The sequence below is a fragment of the Kogia breviceps genome, chromosome 5 (genome assembly GCF_026419965.1).
Source record: "Kogia breviceps isolate mKogBre1 chromosome 5, mKogBre1 haplotype 1, whole genome shotgun sequence".
NCBI classification, from domain to species: domain Eukaryota; kingdom Metazoa; phylum Chordata; class Mammalia; order Artiodactyla; family Physeteridae; genus Kogia; species Kogia breviceps.
In genome coordinates this window covers 83188554-83212936 of record NC_081314.1, presented here as the reverse complement: position 1 = coordinate 83212936, position 24383 = coordinate 83188554, and the positions used below count along the sequence as shown (strand labels likewise).

Genomic DNA, 24383 nt, shown 5'->3' with positions numbered 1-24383 from the left:
TCAGGAAGGGAAATAGGCCTGTTCTTGATGCCAAGTCTGGGCCCTATCCTGACCCCCAGAATCCATCCCCCTTCTCATGTATCAAGGGCCTCCAGGCACCAGACCCCTCAGGCCACTCCCAACCTACCTCCTTGGTAATCATACAGGGCTATAGCTGAGATCCCAGCCCCAGCCCCAGCCGGGCAGCCTGATGATCCTGCATAATGAGAAATATGAATATGGTCTCAACATGGAGAAGGAAAATAGACAGGTCCCTCTGTGTAATGGGGGAATTCTCCCCTACAGCTGACCAAATCCAGGAGCTGCCCCACCACTCACCAGCCAGAGTGGAGGAAAAAGAGGGATCCTCAGGCTCAAGCACATCTTCATAGTCGCCCTCTTGTTCCTCATCCGGCTCATGTCTGTCGATTTCCCCAACATCCTCATAGTCATTCTCGGGTTCAGGCTCGGGCTCAGGCTCAGGCTCAGGCGCTTCTTCATACACTGGCTCTTCCTCCATCTGGAAGCCTTCTGGAGTCCTGGGGGGCAGAGCTGGGGGCTCCTCATTGTCCTGAGAAGAGTCAGTGTGAAGCAGGATGACTTCTGTTCACCAGGAGCTGCCTCTCCAAAATCTCCCAATGGAGGACTGCTAAGACCCTACCCATCCCCATGCTTCCATTCTACCCTCCATCCTTGCATCCTTCTAACAGCCTCTCCTAGGGAACACAATCTTTCATCCCTCTTCATTCATCAACCTCCCACACCCACCCACTCAAAACACCTATCAAAAGATGATAGAAGGGAAGCAGAAAGCAAGTCAGAATCCTTGGAAGACCAGGAAAACATTGAAGCCAAAGCAAAAGCAAAAAAAAAAAAAAAAAAAAAGGTGAAAGATGACAGCTAGGATGACTAACTATCCTAGTCTGCCCAGGACTGGGTTATTTCCCAGAATACAAGACTTTCAATGCTAAGACCAGGATAGTCCCAGACAAATCAGGATGGTTGATCACACTGTACAGCCCACCTACTAGGACATGAGGAAATGGGGAAGGAGCAGAGAATCTTTGGGGCTCTGCTTACCTCTGGGGGATTCTGCCTTGGGGGCTGGGTAGGCACTGGTTGTTCCCTACTGGTTCTCACAGGCCCACACTCTGATGACAGACAGCTCCCTGCCGGAGGCCAGGCCTGTGGAGGATGAAGCATCTTTCCAGTGAGCAAGAAACTTCCATCTTCTCTCTTGTACTGACCTGGAACACCCCTTCCTACTTCTGCCAGTTCAAATCAACCATTCCTCAAGATGGGCTCCAACCTGAAATGACAGCTCCTTCCTCTTGTTGTTGCAGCAGTAATTGATTGCACTGGCTGGTGACCTATCTTCTGTTGTACTATGTAAATCTTTTTTTCAGCTAACATTCTCATATGTATATATGAAGCTTAATTACACAATCAGATTGAAATCTTCCTGAAGACAGGGATAGCAACTGTAGACTTTGCCTAACACAGGGGAGGCCTGTGCCTTATTTTCTACTAAGGATGCAGACGCCTTAGGCTCTTGTCTGGGCAAGGAATCCTTAATGTGGATCCTGAAGGGCCAAACACTTACCTCTGAGGAGATTTTCTTGGGCAATGGGGCTGACACCACCGGCTCTTCCATAGTGGCCACTGGTGGCTGAGCCTCATGGCTCATCTTTACCAAGGCCTTTCTCTCCTGTTGCTGCCTGGCTATCTGCTGTGCCTTCTCCTCTTCCTCCTGCTTCCTCTTTTCCTCAGCCATGGACTCAAATTTTGCCTTCAGCCCACGGGTGCCACTGGAAGCTGCAGACACAGGCAAGAAAAATTAGGGTTGTCTTGGGTTGGAGGTAGTGGAGTGGCACTGGAATGAAGAAGAGGAACCAGTTAAATATCCAAAGAAGAGCAGGTAGAGAGGGGACTCATGGAAACAGGTAAAGAGGTATCAATGAAGGAACAAGGGGATTATAGGAGGATAAGGTAACCCTGATGCCTAGATCTCCATACAGCCAGGCCATGTGATCTCAGACTCTTGCCCTTTTTATTTTTTATTTTTTTATTTATTTATTTTTTTTTTTTAAAATATGGAACGCTTCACGAATTTGCGTGTCATCCTTGCGCAGGGGCCATGCTAATCTTCTCTGTATCGTTCCAATTTTAGTATATGTGCTGCCGAAGCGAGCACTCTTGCCCTTTTTAAATCATAAGGCTTGTTCTCCCAACCTGCATTTTCCCTGTCCACATTTCTTAAATCTGTATGCCCTCTGGCCACCATCTACCCTCTATCCTCTATCCAAAGCTCCATTCCCTATGTGTTCTTCCCAAATGGCTCCCTCCCTTCCTCCCTCTGTTCTCTGCTTCTTCACCAGTGTCACTCAGATATCCACTTAACCTAATTTTTTCTAGGAGAGGGAATCTGGGAATATGAGGGTAGGGGTCAAGTCTACCTCAGCTAATCTAGGTAGGTAAAAGCTTGGAATAGGTAGTCTAGGAAGAAAAAAGAACGAGAAGGGAGAAGAGGTTGAAGAGCACAGAGAAAGGGAATTAAAACTCACCAGCCTCTATGGGTGTTGTCTTCTTATAAGCTGTGGTTGGGGCTTCCATTTCATTGAAACCAACAGCACTCTGCATGTAAGAGAACAGTATGTGTAGTGGTGGGGAGGGGGAAGGGAGTGGTAATAATCCAGAGGCAGTATTGGTGATTGGGGTCACTATAGGAGGTCTCCCTAACCTCTGTTTTTTTTGTTTGCTTGTTTGTTTGTGGCACATGGGCCTCTCACTGTTGTGGCCTCTCCCGTTGCAGGGCACAGGCTCCGGACACGCAGGATCAGTGGCCATGGCTCACGGGCCCAGCCGCTCCGCGACATGTAGGATCTTCCCGGACCGGGGCACGAACCCGTGTCCCCTGCATCGGCAGGCGGACTCTCAACCACTGCGCCACCAGGCAAGCCCCCTCCCTAACCTTTTGATGCTCAATAGTTAGACACGGTATTCAAATAGTGTTGTTTTGTGGCAGAGAGAGGGGTAAAGAAGTTCTAGACTGGTGGGATTAGGTCTCCTTTTAAAAAGCTCAGTGTTCCTGGAATCTCACATCTCTAAGTCCAGTTGCCTGGAATGCAGGAGGGTCTCAGGCCAGTACATGAAGAGGTGTAGGGGAAGACTGAATGGAGTGGGAAGAAATTATTGATTGAGTTAATCAATGCCAAGAAATCAATGAAATTTTGAATACCTTTCCTTGGAGTTTTTCTGTTTCTCTGTCTCTCTCTGCCTCCCTCCACTCTCCTTAGTTAAAGCTCAGGCTTCTGGGACTTCCCTGGTGGTCCAGTGGGTCAGACTCCATGCTCCCAATGCAGGGGGCCCAGGTTCGATCCCTGGTTGGGGAACTAGAACCTGCACACGTGCCACAACTAAGACCCGGCACAGCCAAAATAAATAAATATTTAAAAAAAAAAAAAAAGCTCAGGCTTCAGAAGACATGCCCCTTAGATGCTGAGGGCAGTCAATGGAGAGAGCAGGACACCAGGAGGACAGTGCAGGGCACCTAGCTTTGCCCATCCTTTTTCCAGCTTTGCCTCTCACTCTTCTCCTGGTACTTCTCAAGACACTGGTGTTCTGGTGCTTTACCTTATCCACTCGGTCCTTTTGGATGCCATACTGACCACCAAAGCCCTTCGCATAATCTGCAGGATGGAAAGATCTGAGAGTCATAAGAGGAGTTAAAATGCTAGAAGTGTATGGGAAGAAGGAGTGGGAGCAGTGAGAAGGAAGACCAGAAGACAGGAATGAGGAAAAGAGAAAGATCAATGAGAAAGTGTGAAAATCAGAGGATTAGAGAGAGGCATGGGTGGGAAAAGATGAAAAAGGATGGGGAGAATAACACTTGAGAGAGAATGGAGGGATGAGAGATGGGAAGAGAGAAACAAAAAGAAAGAAGTGACAGAAAAGGGGAAAATACAAGGGAAGAAACAGGAAAAATTAAAGAGCGCCCCCCAGCCATCCCCTATGAGACCCAGGGAAGAAGGCCTTCTCCCTGTGAAGCAGAGGGGCCTCTAAGACTCACAGCCAAATCACCCTCTTGCCATCACCCAGCCTGTCCGTCTTCATCCCTTTCTCAGTGACCCCTTTTCTTTGGTCACCCTCCTCTGTTCTGCTCCTTAGCTTGCTGTTTTCCCCTCCACCCACCCCCATATATGTACACTTACTCTTCATCCCACCACTTCCTGTATACCTGCCCCTCATATTCTGGGTCCTCCATGTCAGCCTTTAGGGACAGAAGGAAGGCTCCATGTACCCTGTGACCTCCCTCCTCTCCAATCCCAACTTACCTCTTTGGGATTCGTGTTTCTCTGTCTCTCCCTTGTAGTCATATCCCAGAGCTGCCTTGTCCCGTTTGTCCTCCTCTATCCCATAACGGCCACCAAAGCCACGAGAGTAATCTATGGTGGAAGAAGCAGTCGTGAGAGCTCACTCTCAACCCATGGGGAAGTGCTGTGGAAGAAAGGAGTCAGGACGGATGGGTGCAGGGTGATAGGGGCCCAGGAAGAGAGCGGGGCTTGAATACAGGGAAATGAGAAATGTTGTTCTAAGCAACTTTTGTCAGCTTTAAACAATGTTCACTCTTTTCCTCTCCTCCCTTACTTCCATTCCAAAATGAGAAGATCATTTGAATTTTCTCCCTTCTTCAAGGAAGGAGAAAGTATAGAGAGTGTAAGGAGAGACTTCCAGAAAAAAAGAGAGATGCATATGAAATATATGCCTTTCCCTAATCCTATATAAACACTTAGCAACATCAGAAAGATAGAGCAATCTCTCTTTTTTTTCTTTTTTAAATAGTGAATCTCAAAAGAAAAGAAGAAAAAAATTCCTGGCTCTAGAAACAAACAGATGAATCAAAACAGTTGATATGATGGTAATTATGAGCTGACATAGAAAACCCAAGCTGTTTTAAGTCCCAAATTTAGTGCCTAGGGATTAGGATCTAGGGTCTGGGGTTCTACTTTCTATAAGAACAGGTGGCTGGAGAGCAGGAAGTAAGGTTCTGCCCACTCCTATAAAAGAATTCTAGAAAAAGTCTACTCACCTGTCCAGGGAAATAGTGAGAGGAATTGTAGTTTTTTTAGCATTTGGAGAAAGAAATTTTATCTATGAGACTTGGAAACTCCAAGTCTACACCTGAAGGTGTGGGATACAAATATCCAGTTTCATACTACTTATATTATACAGAAATTCTAAGCTGAGAAATTAACTGAATACTGATGTAGGAAAATATATACCACAGAAAGAGTAAGCATCAGAAGGATGGCATGAATATGAGACAAAATGGACCCCAAGACAAAATGCATTATAAAAGATAAGAGAGACATAACTCAATGATAGGAGTACAATTTGTCATTCATCAGGAATATATATGCTGGTATAAACCTATTATCAGAATCAAAACTCATGAAGCAAAGCAGAAAGAGAAATAGATAAATCTATGATCATAGTTGAAAAATTTAACACCCTTTTCTCATTATTAATAGAAAATTTAGACAAAAAGAATCTAAAATTATAGAAGGCCCAAACAACATTATCAAGACCTAAGTGACATTTACAGAATATTGCACCCCCAAACTGCATAATACACATTTTTTTCCATGCACATATAACATTCACCAAGATAGACCACATGCTTGTCCTTATAAAAAGTTTCAATACATTTCAAAAGATTGGAATATGAGATAACATACCCTCTGATCACAATATATTTAAATTAGAAGTTAATAACAGTAAAATTAGAAAATTTCCCCAATACATCGAAAATAAGCAACACACTTCTAAATAACTCATGGGTCAGAGAAGAAATGAAAAGGAAAATTAGAAAATGTTTTGAACTGAATGAAAATTAAAATATGCATGACATTGTGGAATGTAGCAAAACAGTGTTTAGAGGGAAATATATAGTTTTAAGAGCCTATTCAGTAAACAAAGGTTTAAAATCAATTATCTAAGTTTCTACCTTAAGAAGCTACAGAAAGAACAAACTAAATCCACATTAAAATGAAAGAAGAAATAATGAAGATAAGAGCAGAATTCAATAAAATTTTAAAAACAAGTAAACAATAGAGAAAATGAGCAAAGCCAAAAGATACTTCTTTGAAATTAATACAAAATAATACTGATGAATCTCTAGCAAAAATAATTAAAGAGAAAAAACACAAATTAACAATATCAGAAGTGAAAGTGAACATATCACTACAGATCTTACAGAGGTTAAAAAGAAAATAAGGGAATACTGTAAAGGAAGTTATGCCAATATATTTGAAAATACAGATAAAAATGGAAAAATTCCTTGAAAAGCACATTATACCATAACTGACTTAAGAAAAAATCAGAAGAATGAATAGACCTGTATCTATTTAAGAAATTAAATTCATAATAGAAAACAAAAATCATAAAGAAAACATGGTCTATTACTATTAAAACCCCTAGAACTCAGACAGAAATAAAGGCATAGTTTCTCTGATGGGAAACTTCTCAACCCAGGGCACATAAAACTCTCATAAAACAAATATCCCTTTCCCCCCAATGAAATAAATTTGCAAACAAAAATTACAAACCATCAAAAAATAAACAACCATGAGGGAAAACAGATTAACTAAACAGAAGAATTAGCACCCCCAAGAACTGCAAATAATATAACAATGTGAAAGAAATTATAAAATGAATACTTTAAAAATAATTAAAAGAGTTAAAGAAGGGTGAAAAACATAATGAAAGCAATAGGGAATTATGGAAAAGGAATCAGCAGATTTTCAATAGAATCAAAGGGAACTTGCACAAATGAAAATATATGAAATAAAGTTTAAAAATTTAGTGGACAGCTTAAATGATAATTAAATACAGCTGAAAGGAGAGTTACAGAACTTAACATAGATCCAAGGGAATTACCCAGAATACAACACAGGGAGATGAAGAGATGGAGATAGAGAAGAGAAATTAAGAGACATCAAGAACACAACTTATCAAAAATTTTTGGATGCAGTGAAAGCAGTGAATAAGGAAAAGCAATGCATATATTAGAAAAGAAAAAAGACCTAACATCAACAATTTAAGTGTCCACCTTAGGAAACTGGGGAAAGAAGAACAAATTAAATACAAAGTAAGCAGAAAAAAGAAATAAGAATTGGAGCAAAAATATCAATGGAATTAAAAACAAAAAGCCTATAGAGAAAATCAAGGAAAGCTAAAGCTGATTCTTTGAAAAGATCAATAAAATAGATAAGCCTCTAGTCAGACTAACAAAGAAAAAAAGAGAGAACATAAATTACTATAATATCAGAAATGAAAGAGGCTACATTGCAACAGACTCCAAGGAAATTAAAAGGATAATAAAATAATACTATGAACAACTTTATGCCCACAAATTTGATGACCTAGATGAAATGGACCAGTTTCTTGAAAGATGCAACTGCCAAAACTTACACAAAAAGAAACAGATGACCTGAAAGGCCTATATCTACTAAAGAAATTGAATCAATAATTAATAATCTTCCAAAACAGGAAGCACCAGGCTTCACTGGTGAATTCCACCAAATATTTAAGGAAGAAATTATATCAGTCCTCTGTACACTCTTTCAAAGGATAAAAGCTCAGGGAATACTTCACAAGTGTTCTATAAGGTCAGCATTACTCTAATACCCAAGCCAGACAAAGACATTACAAAAGAAAACTAGAGACCAGTATTTCTCATGAACACAGATTCAAAAATCCTCAACAAAATATTAACAAATTGAATCCAACAATGTATAAAAATAATTATCTACCATGACCAAGTGGGATTTATCCTAAGTATGCAATGCTGGTTCAACATTTGAAAATAAATTAGCATAATCCATCACATCAACAAGAAAAAAAGAAAAATCACATGATCCTATCAATAGATGCAGAAAAAGCATTTGACAAAATCCAACACAATCCACAATAAAAATTCTCAGTAAACTAGAAATAGAGGGGAAATTTCTCAACTTGATAAAGACTATCCACAAAAACTCTACAGCTAGTATCATACTTCATGGTGATAAACTTAAAGCCTTCCCACTAAGATCAGGTACAAGGCAACTATGGCCTGTCTCATCACTCCTTTTCAACATTGTACTTGAAGTCTTTGCTAATGCAATAATGCAAGAAAAGAAGTATGTAGACTAGAAGAGAAGATACACAACTGTCTTTGTTCACAGATGATATGACTGTCTATGTAGAAAATCCAAAAGAATTGACAAACTCCTGAAACTAATAAGCAGTTATGGCAAGGTTGCAGGATACAAGGTTAATATACAACAGTCAATTGCTTTCCTATATACAAGCAACAAATAAGTGGATTTTGAAATTAAAAACACAATATCATTTACATTACTACCCCAACAAAGAAATGCTTAGGTATAAACTTAAAATATGTATAAGATCTATATGAGGAAAACTATGAAATTCTGATGAACAAAATCAAAGAAAACTAAGTAAATGGAGAGATATTGCATGTTTATGGATAGGAAGACTCAATGTTGTCAAGATGTCAGTTCTTCCCAAATTGATCCATAGACTCAGTGCAACCCCAATCAAAACCCCAGCAAGTTATTTTTTGGATCAACAGTTTCTAAAGTTTATATGAAGAAGCAAAAGACCCAGAATAGCCAACACAATATTGAAGGAGAACAAAGTTAGAAGACTGACACTACCAGATTTTAAGACTTACTATGAAGCTAAAGTAATGAAGACAGTGTGGTAGAGGTGAAAAAATAGACAAATAAATCAGTGGAACAGAACAGAGAGCCCAGAAATAGACCTCCATAATTATAGTTAACTGATGCTTGCCAAAGGAGCAAAGGTAACATGATGAAGAGAAGATAGTCTTTTCAACAAATGGTGCTGGAACAAGTGGACATCCACAGATTAAAAAAACAATGAATCTAGACACATGCATTACAAAAATTCTCTTTTCACAAAAATTAAATCAAAATGGATCATAGACCAAAATGTAAAATGCAAAACTATAAAACTCCTAGAAGATAATATAGGAGAAAACCTAGATGACCTTAGGTATGGTGATGCCTTTTTAGATACAACACCAAAGACACAACACATGACAGGAATAATTGATAAGCTGGATTTCACTAAAATTTTAAAAACTTTTGCTCTGTGAAAGACAATGTCAAGCAAATGAGCAGACAAGACTTACACTGGGAGAAAATCTTTTCAAAAGACACATGTCATAAAGGACTATTACCCTAAATATACAAAGAATTCTTAAAATTCAACAATAAGAAAACAAGCAACCCAACTTTTTAAATAGGCCAAATATATTAATAGATGCCTTGCCAAAGAAGATATGCAGATAGCAAATAAGCATATGAAAAGATGCTCTACATCATATATCATCAGGGAAATGCAAATTAAAACAATAATATAACACTACACACCAATTAGAATGGCCAAAATCCAGACTACTCACAACACCAAATGCTGGTGAGGATGTGGAGCAACAGGAACTGTCATACATTGTTGGTGGGAATGCAAAATGGTGCAGCCACTTTGAGTGACAGTTTGGCAGTTTCTTACAAAACTTAACATACTCTTACCATAGGATCCAGCAATTGCACTCCTTGGTATTTACCCAAAGGAGCTGAAAATGTAGGTCCACACAAAAACCTACACACAGGTGTTTATAGCAGCTTTATTCATAATCGCCCAAACTTGGAAGCAACCACTATGTTCTTCAGTAGGTGAGCGGATAAATAAACTGGGGTACATCAAGACAAAGGAATAATATTCAGCAAAAAAGAAATGAGTTATCAAGCTATGAAAAGACATGGAGGAAACTTAAATGCATATTACTAACTGAAAGAAGCCAATCTGGAAAGGCTACATGGTATATGATTCCAACCATATAATATCCTGTAAAAGGCAAAACTATAGAGACAAAAATAAATCAGTGGTTGCTGAGGGATGAGGGAGATGAATAGGCAGAGCACAGAGGATTTTTAGGACACTGAAAATACTTTGTATGACAGTATAATGATGGATATATGTCAGTATACTTTTGTCCAAACCCATAGAAAGCACAACACCAAGAGTGAACCCTAAAGTAAACGATGAACTTTGCCTGACTTTGATGTGTTAGTGTACAATCATCCTTGGTAAAAAAAAAAAAAAAAAATATATATATATATATATATATATATATATATACACACACACACACACACACACAACATTCTGGTCAGTGATGTTGATAATGGGGGAGGCTATGCATGTACGGGTGCAGGACTGTACCTTGCTCTCAAGTTTGTCATAAATCTAAAAAGCTCTGAAAACATAAAGTCTTTTTTAAAAGAGAAAGAGAGATGGAGAAGAGAATAAAAAGTTCTAATACATCTGAGTTCCAGAAGAAAGAATAAAAGAGAAGAGAGGAGAGACACTAAAGAGAAAATGCCCGAGAACTTTTCATATTGAAAGTTAATTCTCAGGTTGAAGAGGAGCAATAAGTCTCATGTAGAATAATAAAAATAGGTCCAACACCTAGATATAGCCTGATGATATTTCAGGATATCAGAGACAAAAAGAAAATTTTTCATGAGACAAAACAAAAACAGAGAGACAAGACATGTTACGTACAAAGGAATGATGATTAGACTAACCCAAGAGAAATGCCAGAGATGATGGAATAGTATCTTCAACACGATGAAGGGAAAATAACAATGAAGAATGGAGCAAAATAAATTTTTTTTTTCAGACAAAGCCTGGGAGTTCTCTCATAGACTCTCACTGAAAGAATTATCAAAGGATATACTCTAGCAAGAAGGAATAGAAGAAGCAAGGAGGAAACAATGAAATATTATAAACAATGATGAGCTAGTAAACTGGTAAATATGTTGGACAATTTAAATAAGTCTTCACCTAGTAATAATAATGATTAATTTTTGTGGGGTTTAAAAGCAAACACATTTAATCGATATACTAAATAATTGTTCAGTTGGTACAAAGACTGTAGAATGTAGAAGAAATGTAATTAAATTATTCTTCATTTCCTGTGTTACTCAGGAAGAAATAGTGATTAATTTTAAACTTAAGCCACAGATGCACATTAAAACTTAGGAATAACTTCCTAAAATTAAGGAGTATAATATCCTATTTTTGATCCATTAGAGGGGAAATGGGACTAAAGAAAACTTGATCAAGCTCATAGAAAGCAATATAGGAGAAAAAAAGAAGCAAGTACATGCTTGGATTTAAAAATAAAATAAAATAGCAGGGAACTGGGCCATGGAATTAAAGGGAGTCGATGATGGCTATTGGGAATTGAAGTCTGAGCAGTCTGGGCAGTCAGGTTGCTAAGGCTGAAGTGCAGGGTCCTTGCCTTTTTGAGATGTGTGTTTTTCCACTTCTCCTTTGTAATCAAAGCCAACAGCTGACTAGACAGAAAAGAAGAGAGAATCGATTAGAGTCAGAGATGAACATTTTCTCCCTCTCTCACTTACCCTTACACCTATAGCTCAGCCCAGGGGTTAGTTCTAGGGGCTCAGAGCTGAGTATGGGGGTTCAATGTAGAAACAGACAGTACCCTGACAGGCTGGTGTAAAGGCAGTGTGCTACAAACCAATGACCGTGGGCCCTGGACACAGATAGCTCTAGATCCAAACCCCAACCCCACCTTTCCTATTTGTAGTTGTGTAACTTTAGGTATATCCTTTAATATTACTAAGCCTCAGCCTCTTTTTTTTGTTTTATTTTTCTTTTGGCCACACAGAGGCATGTGGGATCTTAGTTTCCTAACCAGGGATGGAACCCATGCCCCCCTGCAGTGGAGGTGCATAGTCTTAACCACTGGACCGCCAGGGAAGTCCCCCTTGGGCCCTTTAAATATGAAATGAAAATAGGTATACCTGCCTTATTAACCTCAACTGTAAAATGATTCCAACTTATTTGGGATACTGTGAGGACTAAATGGGGCAAGATACATAAAGTGTGCGCACTCAGTAAATTACTGTTTTTCTTCCTAAGTCTCATGAAACTAAAATGAGATAATAGCTAGAAAACTGCCTTGTAAACTATAAAGCAGCGCTGTGCACATGTAAGAGATATCATCCTATACAGACTGATTATACTGTGCCTCTTCTCTTTCCTTACACAACAGTGGAAACCCAGAGATGTAGATTTTGGTGGGATGAGAGGCAACCAGGAGAATCTGGATCCTAGCTGCTTTGGGACTGGATATACTGGCAAATATCTAACCTAACTATGTTCCCATATGGCTCAGTAATAGGTCCCTAAGCAAGTCTAGATTTTGCATTTTACAAGTTATTAGTATGGGACTTCCCTGGTGGTGCAGTGGTTAAGAATCCGCCTGCCAATGCGGGGGACACAGGTTTGAGCCCTGGTCCAGGAAGATCCCACATGCTGCGGAGCAACTAAGCCTGTGGGCCACAGCTACTGAGCCTGTGCTCTAGAGCCCAAGAGCCACAACTACTGAGCCCTCGTGCCACAGCTACTGAAGCCCACGCGCCTAGAGCCCATGCTCTGCAACAAGAGAAGCCACTGCAATGAGAAGCCTGCGCACCACAACAAAGAGTAGGCCCTGCTCACCACAACTAGAGAAAGCCTGTGCACAGCAACGAAGATCCAATGCAGCCAACAATAAATTAGTAAAATAAATAAATTTATTTTTAAAAAGTTATTAGTATGTATTGTTTCTTGATTTATAAGACACACTGATTGTTAAGGTGATTCGGTTTGTGACTGGTGAGGCAGGAGTTGAAAGAAAGAACAGTGAAAGATTAGGCAAAGGCAGGAGGGGAGCCAAGAAGGAAGAGAAACTTCACCCTGATTAGAGAACATTATATGCTCCATATTCTATTACTGCTTTTAAAAATTATCCTCTGTGCTTTTCCTTTACCTTACAGTATGTTTTGAACTTTTCTGGGGTTTTTTTTACCCCTACAATTCAAATAACACTCTAACACTTAGCTTTAAGGATTCAGGCCCACTTATTAACAGCTGCAGGTTAAACAAACAAACAAACAAAATCTCAGCTAGCTGTGAAGGAGATGTGCCCTCTGTGTGCTGCTGCAGAGCAGAGACACTACTCTGCCCCATAAAGAATGAGCTCAAAGAATCCGATCTACTATGGTGTGAAAATGAGAACATGAATGAGTTATCAATCGTACTCCCTGGACCACTCCCTGGACCACTCTATTGTCTGTAATCATGCTGTCCTTTTTCCCCCCCTCTTTCTCTCTTTAAAACTATCACTACTTTTTTGTACAAAGGAGTCTATTTTTTTGGAGAACAGGCTCCGGATGCACAGACTCAGTGGCCATGGCTCACGGGCCCAGCCGCTCCGCGGCATGTGGGATCTTCCCGGACTGGGGCACAAACCCGTGTCTCCTGCATCAGCAGGTGGACTCTCAACCACTGCACCACCAGGGAAGCCCCCAAAGGAGTCTTTAAAACACCTGGACTTCAAGGAGTTAGTACTAAGTCCTGTGAAAAATAACCTTCACCTTCTAAAAACATTGTAACCTTAATTAGTTGTTTTTCTTATTTGCTACCATTGTAATAATATTTCAGCTGATATGTCTGTTTTCCTGAAAGGCATACATATTTATAAGGCTTTTATATTAGACCAGAGGAGGAGCTTTGGAATTTCCTCTTCTCTCTTTATGCGTACAGGTATGATAAAACCAATGGGTTAACAGAGCACAGGGAGATCAGCTCCGTGCTTTGTGACCACCTAGAGGGGTGGGATAGGGAGGGTGGGAGGGAGATGCAAGAGGGAGGGGATATGGGGATATATGTATACATATAGCTGATTCTGTTATACAGCAGAAACTAACACACCACTGTAAAGCAATTATACCCCAATAAAGATGTTTAAAAAATAAACAAACAAATAAATAAATAAATAAAATGCAGGGAGGAAAACAAAACAATGGCTTAGGGATTCCTTATTCAGAGTTTGGGAGTCTTTGTCTCTTTTAAATTAACACCTTTCAGGTCAGCATGTGGCCTCCAACAGCGGTACCAAAGAACTTGCTGAGGGAGGTGTGGGAGCCATCCTCATGATGGACCCTCCTTGAGGCCACTGCCCTATCTTTCCACAGGAGAAGCACAGACCTACATTCAAGGTGATTGTTGGTAAGTCCCACATGATCTGAGTTGGGTGGCACAGGGAGAGAGTTGTCACTTACCTTGTCTGCCCTGTCCTTCTCAACTCCGTATTTGCCCCCAAAGCCTCTGGCAGCATCAGTCTGAGAAGAGTGCTTCTCCACCTCAGCCACATACTCATGGCCCACAGCACTCTGAGAAAAATCAAGATCGGAATGAGTGAGAAGATAAAAATGACCATGAAAAAATAAAATGATCAGAGATAGGATGGGATGTAAGAATACAAGAAATTCCACTCTAGGTCACACTGATAATCTCTGACAGAGTGCCAAGGAATGTGTGATGGGAGAGCAAGATGACTTTTTCTGGAACCTTACACATCCTGACTCTTCTTTAATACCACTAGGAACCCATCATTTAGGAAACTCCCATAGGATGGGTTGGGAACCAGAAGGATAGAGACTACATAGACAAGGCAGTGTTTAAACCACTGCTTAAAAAGAGGGTGAAACAAGGGCTTTGTGCATCAAAATAGAAATGAGGATAGTTACTGGGGAGACACCTAAGGGGACTGACTAGATTGCATAGCCCGGATTGAATATTTCACACAGCCAGGTGCTTTTGTTCTGGATCTTTGTTCCTACACAACCATCAAAGTTCAGAAGTGCAGCCTGGGCCCTGATATTAACAGTGATTGACTCTTTATACTAAAGGGGGCTGGTAGACAACACTGTGAGATGTCCAAGATGGCATATAATTTAACTTTTTTATTCTCCTCCACTTTTTTCTCCATCTACCATTTTCTACTTGGTTTTGAAAGGTGTGTCTCTTTTAATATTTGGATATGGATGCTTTAATAATCTTGGAATTGAATAATACTTCAAACCAAATAGTGATACCTTGCAGAGTCTCAACTAAGAAGAAATTAGAAAGTTTTTTCTTCCTCCTGTATTTCCGATTCCATGCTGGGATAAATATTAATACAGAAATGGATATGAAGCACTGCCCTAGATGAGCTCCTGGGAGCTCATTTTTCAGTGTTTTTGGGTCTGTGTAGGTCAACTTTGTTTGCTGAATTCAAGAATGAACGACTGCTTATCTATTTTACTCTTTCCTAGGAATTCTGTGGGAGAATACAATGCCTACTTTGCACTTTACACAATGACAAAAGGGTGAACTATAGGCTTTCATTTAATTGCTTTTTCTCCTTGGAGATTAAATCTTTTTTCTTATAGGAATATATCTCTATCTTTTTAAAAAATAAATTTATTTATTTTTGGCTGCATTGGGTCTTCGTTGCTGCCTGCGGGCTTTCTCTAGTTGCGTCGAGCGGGGGCTACTCTTTGTTGTGGTGCGCGGGCTTCTCATTGCAGTGGCTTCTCTTGTTGCAGAGCATGGGCTCTAGGTGCGTGGGCTTCAGTAGTTGTGGCACATGGGCTCAGTAGTTGTGGCTCTTGGGCTCTAGAGCGCAGGCTCAGTAGTGTGGCCCATGGGCTTATTTGCTCCGCAGCATGTGGGATCTTCCCCGACAAGGATCGAACCCGTGTCCCCTGCATTGGCAGGCAGATTCTTAACCACTGCACCACCAGGGAAGTCCTATATCTTTATCTTTGAGGTTAGGAAAGTCAATGGAAAAATACAATTCAACATATAGGCTTTCTTTTTATCATATTTTCATAGTATCTAATGGATAAAGGAAAAATAATGATATATTTGAGGACATTTAATAGATAAATTCACATAAATATTTTTCACATCTATGTGCAAATCATATTAAGTGATGTACAAAATATGTACAAAAAGAACACTAAATATACAGTAAAGAAAACAGTAAGAGACACATCCATTTAAAAGCAGTAAATGATTTTAAAACATATTTTCCCCTCCTCTATGTGTGTCTCCTTAGTTTAGAAGTTACAGTGTGGCTGGGTCTACACTAGGCCAGCCCTTCTAAATTCTTGGCTCCCATTTTCTGTCATCTATATTTTATGTGTTGAAATCAGGGGAAAAATGACAAATAATATGTGGACATTCTCTTTTAAAACCCAAATGAATATTTTACTTTTGAATAAGTTTTAAACCATAAGACCAACAAATGAATCAATTCTTTATTTATTTTTTAAAAGCAAATATCCCCCTTTCAACTCACCTTGTCCATTCGGTCTCTTTCCACTCCAAACCGACCTCCGTAACCGTGGGATGCTTTGGGCCCTGATTCCATCTCCTTCTTCTTGAGAACACCATGCTCCTCTGACACTTTGTTCCTCAGCTGGTGAATGCTGGAAGTAACCACATCACAGAGACTTGTCTAGCACAGAGATGTCAACGAACCCTACTTTGCAGAAAAATTGAAATCTTGCAGTGTGTTCTGTTCATTTTTAGCAATAGCCCCCAAAGTATACCTGTGCTGGGTCTGGGAGTAGGAGGTTAGTGTGGTCTGCATATATAGCCTGATATAAACTCTCCATAAGCCAAAAGTATTTCCTCTAGTCTGTTATTTTGCTCACTAAATAACCTTCTGATATTTAGTCTCATGTTCCTAAATATTAGAGGACAGTGTTACCTATATCCTAGCAACCGAAAAGTTATTTTCCTCTCTGAATGGATTTGTTGTTTAACAGTTCAGTACTCTACCTCAAGAAGCACAAAGATATTCATATACCCTTTACCCACACACTATAGTCCTAGAAGTCTACCCCAAGGAAATAGTTTTAAATATGGCAAAGCTTAATGTCTAATGATATTCACTGAAACACTGTATTTAATAGCAAGAACCAAGAAACAATTTATATGGAAAAAATGGGGAATAGTTAAGTAAATTGCAATATTACTTTTCAATGGCACATGAGGAAGTCATTAAAAATGATGATTATGGAAAATGCAGCATTGGGAAATTTATCTATACATTAAGTATTTTGTGTCTCTTCTTATCAAAAATGAATGCCCTTCACACTGCCCCTATATCTGCTAATTCCTGAGAGAACTAAAAACTAAAAAAGGCTCACTAATAAAATTCACTCTCATCACTAATTGTTGCAAAACTTTAAGGCTCAAATAACCTTGATTTGGGACACTTCTGTCCTTAAGAGAACGTAACACCAAAAGGAGGTATTCTCTTTCTTACTTCACTTTCATCTCTACCATGTGGGTAGAGAATACCTCTGTGTATTTGCTTGGGCTGAGGATAAGAAGTGACAGCTCAGCACCAGAACCAACACCAACACCAATAAGTGACAATCAGGACTGATACTTGGACACATATAAGGACCACTGGGGATTCTTAGAAACATTTGGGCAAGAGAACCCCAAATAAAAAATTTGACTTCCTGCAGCAAGAAATGGAGGTTTAAGGAACTGAGATATAGTGATGTTTCTGGGACTTCACTAGCTCAAAAAACCACATATATTGGTTACAGGTAGAATGGCCATCTCACAGCAGAAAGTCTCCTGTTTCATGGAAGAATAGATCCATCTTGTGGCCTTGTAGTATAAGCCCAACAGAGGTCTTTTTAAAAAGCCTTCTCAGCTTTAGTCAAAGTTAATTTTAGAAAACTGGCTTTGAGCCAGATGAAATTAAGCTAACAGCTGGAAGAACCCTCTGATCCTGTGCCTGCTCTAAACCCTCTGGCAGCAGTGAAGGCAGAGATCCTGTGTTGCTAGCTCGACAGCATCAACACTTTAGAACTGTCAGTGTCAGAAAAGTTATTGGTTCCAAGAACAGGTAAATGACCAATATTTCCCAACCAAAGTGTTCAGATGAAGAATGAAGAAAATGGGACTAAATATTACTTTCAAATGGGAAAAATTAGCAAAGTTTTAATAAATCGAATTACTGTTACATGGATCATAACTATATTATAGTTGAAACAAGTTTTTAAAAAGGGATTAGAAAATGAGATTCAGGAATATCCACCTAATAGATGACAATGAGGTTAGTCAGAGAATCATGACAATAGATAATATAATTTGAATGAAAATGTTGGGGCCAATGAAGACCAACTTCTTACCAAATTCTTCAGAATATAGCTGAAGCCACTATAAATGTGTTAGTTATATTATTACTTTATTAAATAAATATTAAACTTTTTTGAGTGTGAGGCACCATTAGGCTATGACAATACAAAGATAATTAATGTTTGAAAATAGTGATCAGGTGGAAATATAGAAAGGAAAAAAAATAGTAATTCAATGTCCTAATTGGCATACCTAAGAAACTTTTAACACATTAACTCTCAGATGTCTATTTTAAGGCTTAAAATACCTTGGAATTGATGAAGCAATACAGTTTATAGAAACCAAGTGACACCCAGAACCTCAAAGGTGAGGTAAGAGAAGGAACATATTTTTTTGTTTTTATTACAGAAGTAAAAGCACAAAAGTGAGTGACAGACTGTAAGATTTTATTCACAGACAGTATGATCATAGTTGTAGAAAATCCTAAAGAATCTACATAAATGTGCTACTAGAACTATTAGGTACATTTAGCAAGGTCCCAGGAGACAAGATCACCATTAAAAGCAATTTTACTTCTACATACTAGTCACAGACATTTGGAAATTTAAAGTTAAAAATAAATACCACTTACCATCACATGAAATAACATGAAATATTTTAGCATAACTTATTAATAAAATATGTGCAAGATGTGATCACTGAAAAACATTTCTGAAAAAATTAAAGAAGATCTAAATAAATGGAGACATATCTCATGTTCATGGATTGGAAAACTCAAGATTATTAAGATGTGAGTTCTCTCTAAAATGATCTATAGCTTCAGTGCAATCCCATTCAAAACACCAACAGGGATTTTTGCAGGAATTGACTAGCTAATTCTAAAATGTATGTGGAAATGTAGTCCTAGGATAGTAAAAATTGTTTTTATTTTTCCAAAGGAGAGCAAAGGAGAAGGACTACCTGATTTCATGACTGCAATAAAAAGTGCAGGACAATAAAGCTACAACAACCAGTGCAGTATGGTGTGGGTCAGAGCAGACATATAAATCAATAAAATAGTCTAGAAATAGACCCTCATGTATATGGTCAAAGATGCCAGGTAAGTCAGTGGGGAAAGATAAGTCTTTTAACGATGTTGGAATAATGAGATATCCTTATGGAAATAAAATGAACCTCAATCTTTGCCTCATACTGTATGCAAAAGCAAATTTGAAATAGATCATAGACTTAAATGTAAAAGCTAAAACTATAAATCTTTTAGAACAAAACATAGGAAAAATCTTCACAGTTTGAGGTAGGCAAAAATATCTTAGGGCTTCCCTGGTGGCACAGTGGTTGAGAGTCCACCTGCCGATACAGGGGACGCGGGTTCGTGTCCCGGTCCAGGAAGATCCCACATGCCACGGAGCGGCTAGGCCCGTGAGCCATGGCCGCTGAGCCTGCGCGTCCGGAGCCTGTGCTCCGCAACGGGAGAGGCCGCAAAATCTTAGACACATAAAGCACTAACCATAAAAAATTTTGATAAATTAGACTTCAGCAGAATTAATATCTTCTGGTCTTCAATAGAAGCCATTAATAAAATGAAAAGGCAAGTTACAGTCTGGAAGAAAATATTTGTAGAACACATATGTCATAAAAGATTTTTATTCAGAATATATAAAGAACTCTTAAAACTCAATAAGAATACAAAGACTCCACTTTAAAAGTGAGGAAGAGCTTTGAATAGACACTTCAAAATGAAGATAAATGAAGATACATAAATGGCACAAGAAAAGATGCTCAATAAAATTAGTCAGCAGAAAAATACAAATTGAAATCCCTACACACTTACAAAAATAGTTAAAATTAAAAATATTAACAATAACAAGTACAGACAAAGATGTGGAGCAATTAAAACCCATACATTATTTGTAGGAGTGAAAAAAACATTTCTTTCAGGGCTTCCCTGGTGGCGCAGTGGTTGAGAGTCTGCCTGCCGATGCAGGGGATACGGGTTCGTGCCCTGGTCCGGGAAGATCCCACATGCCGCGGAGCAACTAAGCCCGTGAGCCATGGCCGCTAGGCCTGTGCGTCCGGAGCCTGTGCTCTGCAACGGGAGAGGCCACAACAGTGAGAGGCCCGCATACCGCAAAAAAAATTTTAAAAAAAAACAAAAAACATTTCTTTCAGAAAACAGTTTACTGGTCTCTTAAAAAGTTTAAACACACTTTTTATATGATTCAGGAACTCTACTACTTTTAGGTATTTCCCAAGAGAAGTAAAAATATATGTTAACAAAAAGATTTGGATCAAAATGTTCATGACATAGAGAATCCTAAAGATGCTAACAGAAAACTACTAGAGTTAATCAATGAATTTGGTAAAGTAGCAGGATACAAAATGAATGCACAGAAATCTCTGGCATTCTTATAAACTAATGATGAAAAATCTGAGAGTGAAATTAAGAAAACACTCCCATTTACCACTGCAACAAAAAGAATAAAATATCTAGTAATAAACCTACCTAAGGAGACAAAAGATCTGTATGCAGAAAACTACAAGACACTGATGAAAGAAATTAAAGATGATACAAATAGATGGAGAGATATACCACATTCTTGGATTGGAAGAATCAACATTGTGAATGACTCTACTACCCAAAGCAATCTACAGATTCAATGAAATCCCTATCAAATTACCACTGGCATTTTTTACAGAACTAGAACAAAAAATTTCACAATTTGTATGGAAACACAAAAGACCTCGAATAGCCAAAGCAATCTTGAGAACGAAAAATGGAGCTGGAGGAATCAGGCTCCCTGACTTCAGACTATACTACAAAGCTACAGTAATCAAGACAGTATGGTACTGGCACACAAACAGAAATATAGATCAATGGAACAGGATAGAAAGCCCAGAGATAAACCCCCACACATATGGTCACCTTATCTTTGATAAAGGAGGCAAGAATATACAGTGGAGAAAAGACAGCCTCTTCAATAAGTGGTGCTGGGAAAACTGGACAGCTACATGTAAAAGTATGAAATTAGAACACTCCCTAACACCATACACAGTAATAAACTCAAAATGGGTTAAAGACCTAAAGGTAAGGCCAGACACTATCAAACTCTTAGAGGAAAACATAGGCAGAACACTCTATGACATCAATCACAGCAAAGTCCTTTTTGACCCATCTCCTAGAGAAATGGAAATAAAAACACAAATAAACAAATGGGACCTAATGAAACTCAAAAGCTTTTGCACAGCAAAAGATACCATAAACAAGACCAAAAGACAACCCTCAGAATGGGAGAAAATATTTGCAAATGAAGCAACTGACAAAGGATTAATATCCAAAATTTATAAGCAACTCATGCAGCTCAATAACAAAAAAAACCAAACAACCCAAGCCAAACATGGCAGAAGACCTAAATAGACATTTCTCCAAAGAAGATATACAGATTGCCAACAAACACATGAAAGAATGCTCAACAGCATTAATCATTAGAGAAATGCAAATCAAAACTACAATGAGATATCGTCTCACAACGGTCAGAATGGCCATCATCAAAAAATCTAGAAACAATAAATGCTGGAGAGGGTGTGGAGAAAAGGGAACACTCTTGCACTGTTGGTGGGAATGTAAATTGATACAGCCACTATGGAGAACAGTATGGAGGTTCCTTAAAAAACTAAAATAGAACTACCATACGACCCAGCAATCCCATTACTGGGCATATACCCTGAGAAAACCATAATTCAAAAAGAGTCATGTACCAAAATGTTCATTGCAGCTCTATTTACAATAGCCAGGACATGGAAGCAACCTAAGTGTCCATTGACAGATGAATGGATAAAGAAGATGTGGCACATATATACAATGGAATATTACTCAGCCATAAAAAGAATGAAACTGAGTTATTTGTAGTGAGGTGGATGGACCTGGAGTCTGTCATACAGAGTGAAGTAAGTCAGAAGGAGAAAAACAAATACCGTATGCTAACACATATATATGGAATCTAAGAAAAAAAATGTCATGAAGAGACTAGGGGTAGGACAGGAATAAAACACAGACCTACTAGAGCATGGACTTGAGGATATGGGGAGGGGGAAGGGTAAGCTGTGACAAAGTGAGAGAGTGGCATGGACATATATACACTAGCAAATGTAGGGTGGCTAGCTAGTGGGAAGCAGCTGCATGGCACAGGGAGATCAGTTAGGTGGTTTGTGACCACCTAGAGGGGTGGGATAAGGAGGGTGGGAGGGAGGGAGACGCAAGAGGGAAGAGATGTGGGAACATATGTATATGTATAACTGATTCACTTTGTTGTAAAGCAGAAACTAACACACCATTGTAAAGCAATTATACTCCAATAAAGATGTTAAAAAAATGTTCATGACAGCTTTATTTGTAATAGTCCCAAATTGTCAACAACCCAAATGTCCATCAACAGGCTAATAAACCAAACTCTGGTTTATCTGTACAATGGAAAATTACTTGACATTAAAAAGGAACAAAAGACTGATATACACAAGATCATGAATAGATCTCAAAAATATTATGCTTAGTGAAAGAAGACAGACACAAAAGAATACCTTCTGTATTATTCCACGTACATGAAATTCTAGGATAGGCAAAACTAATCTGTAGTGACAAGAAGCAGATCAGTGTTTACATCCAGCCAGGGGTGGGGAGGGGTATATCGAATGTAGAGAGGCACATGGGCACAAGTGAGCAAAAGTGGGGAGAAGAAGTTGGAGAAAATGCAAGAGGCCTTGAAAACCTGGCAGCTCCTGGAAACACTAGGCTGCTTGGAGCCGCCTGGCCCAGGACTTCTCTACACAATAGATGAAGGATGGATAGGATCATTTGAACTATTCACCAAATTACCAAACCATTCCCCAAACTAAATATATTTTAGGCAGACTGAAAAAAGAAAGATCATGGTGTGGGGGATGGTAGTGAGATTAATGAGAACCACAATCACTTCCTTTTCCTGCTTTGAGTCATCTGAGCTCTGCAGCTACGGTTCTCCTGTTCAACTTCCCCTCCTTTCCAAGGACTTTAGTGATTCCCATCTTACCTTAAAGGTTGTCCTAACCCACACTAGCCAGAAAGAATCCCAGAGTATTGGAGGCTTACTACTGGAAGGTCCTCTAGAGGTCTTTTTGTTCCCAATGGTAAGACTGGGAATCAGAGGGGGATGTGACCTGTCCAGGATCATTTGGTTAGTTACTAGCAGAGACTGAGCTTTTATACCTCAGTAGCCTAGGTAAACGGGAGAGGAGTGGGTTTTTGTGTAAATGTCTCCACCATTTATTCTATCAGATATAGATTCAGTTAGGCTAATAAGGAAACACCCAGGGTCACCACATTTTACAACTCTAGGGGTCACCAGTCAGAGTAATATATATACTGGACTGTGTAACACTTCAGGTAAACGCCACTTAGGAAGAAGGAAGATCGTCATCTGTTTACATGTTTATTTTTAGGTTTTTAGGAAGAAAATCTGATTCAACTAATCTATATTAACAGGAAAGAGAAATAACATTATTGAGCTGCTAAGTGGTGCTAAGTACTGCACTAGATTTTGCTATATGCTAAGTTCATTGAATTCTAACCATACACCTGCCAGGTAGCTATTATTATCCCCATTTGATAAATAAATAAGCTGAGTTTCAGAGAGGCTATATGTCTAACTCACATTGCTATTAATAGTAGAGCTGTGAATTGAATCTGAATCTATCTGATATCCAAACTCCAGCTCTTTCCATAAGATCAAGGCAGGGATTTAGGAGTCTTCTTTAAAATGTTCTGCTCCTACTCTGCATAAGACAGGCACTGGGAGGGAAAGGTACAAGGAGAGTTTGTATGCTTATCTTAACAGTTCTCAGGATTCTAGGACTGAGCGGCCTTTTCTCAGAGAAGGAAAGATGTCTTAATTTGGGTAGGATTGATGAGCCTACAGAGGAGCATCAAAGAAGCTTCCTGCATGACCCAATTCCATGCTTTTGCTTCCCAACTGCTTCCAGAATTGCCTACTTTCTTTAAATATGATATTCATTACAGTTACTTGAAATAAATCATTTATGTCTGATTAAACAACACTGCAGAGTACTGAATATTATCAAATTGTATAAACATGTGCCAGGTTTTCATAGTGAGTTTCTTGTGCAATGTGATAATCCACTGACACTTTTTAAAATCTAGAAGAAAATGAGGTAAAAACACTGCTGTTTGTGGTGGAGGGGAGTTAAAATGGAGCTTAAAAAGATTAATTTTGCCAATTTATTTACTTTTTAATTTTGCTCCTGTTATACTG

At 39.0% G+C, this 24383-nt stretch overlaps 1 protein-coding gene, 1 long non-coding RNA gene and 1 other non-coding gene across 3 annotated transcripts in view; 1 reads left to right on the top strand and 2 right to left on the bottom strand.

Moving 5' to 3' along the window:
• Nucleotides 1–24383, bottom strand: part of HCLS1 (hematopoietic cell-specific Lyn substrate 1) — a 31445-nt gene that overhangs the window by 2694 nt on the left and 4368 nt on the right. The window contains exons 4-13 of the mRNA XM_059065427.2: nucleotides 16277–16406; nucleotides 14211–14321; nucleotides 11381–11435; nucleotides 4314–4424; nucleotides 3613–3668; nucleotides 2544–2613; nucleotides 1583–1794; nucleotides 1060–1164; nucleotides 319–550; nucleotides 128–196 (exon numbers count right to left, since the gene is read on the bottom strand). Coding sequence (XP_058921410.1) covers nucleotides 128–196; nucleotides 319–550; nucleotides 1060–1164; nucleotides 1583–1794; nucleotides 2544–2613; nucleotides 3613–3668; nucleotides 4314–4424; nucleotides 11381–11435; nucleotides 14211–14321; nucleotides 16277–16406 — 1151 coding nt within the window. The remainder of the gene's footprint in view (nucleotides 1–127; nucleotides 197–318; nucleotides 551–1059; nucleotides 1165–1582; nucleotides 1795–2543; nucleotides 2614–3612; nucleotides 3669–4313; nucleotides 4425–11380; nucleotides 11436–14210; nucleotides 14322–16276; nucleotides 16407–24383) is intronic.
• LOC131757899 (U6 spliceosomal RNA) lies at nucleotides 2067–2173 on the bottom strand. Its single transcript, XR_009336047.1, has one exon. It is a non-coding gene; the product is annotated as a U6 spliceosomal RNA (small nuclear RNA).
• On the top strand, nucleotides 4822–12697 carry LOC136794261 (uncharacterized). The gene is made up of 2 exons (XR_010840756.1): nucleotides 4822–4897; nucleotides 11771–12697. It is a non-coding gene; the product is annotated as an uncharacterized lncRNA (long non-coding RNA).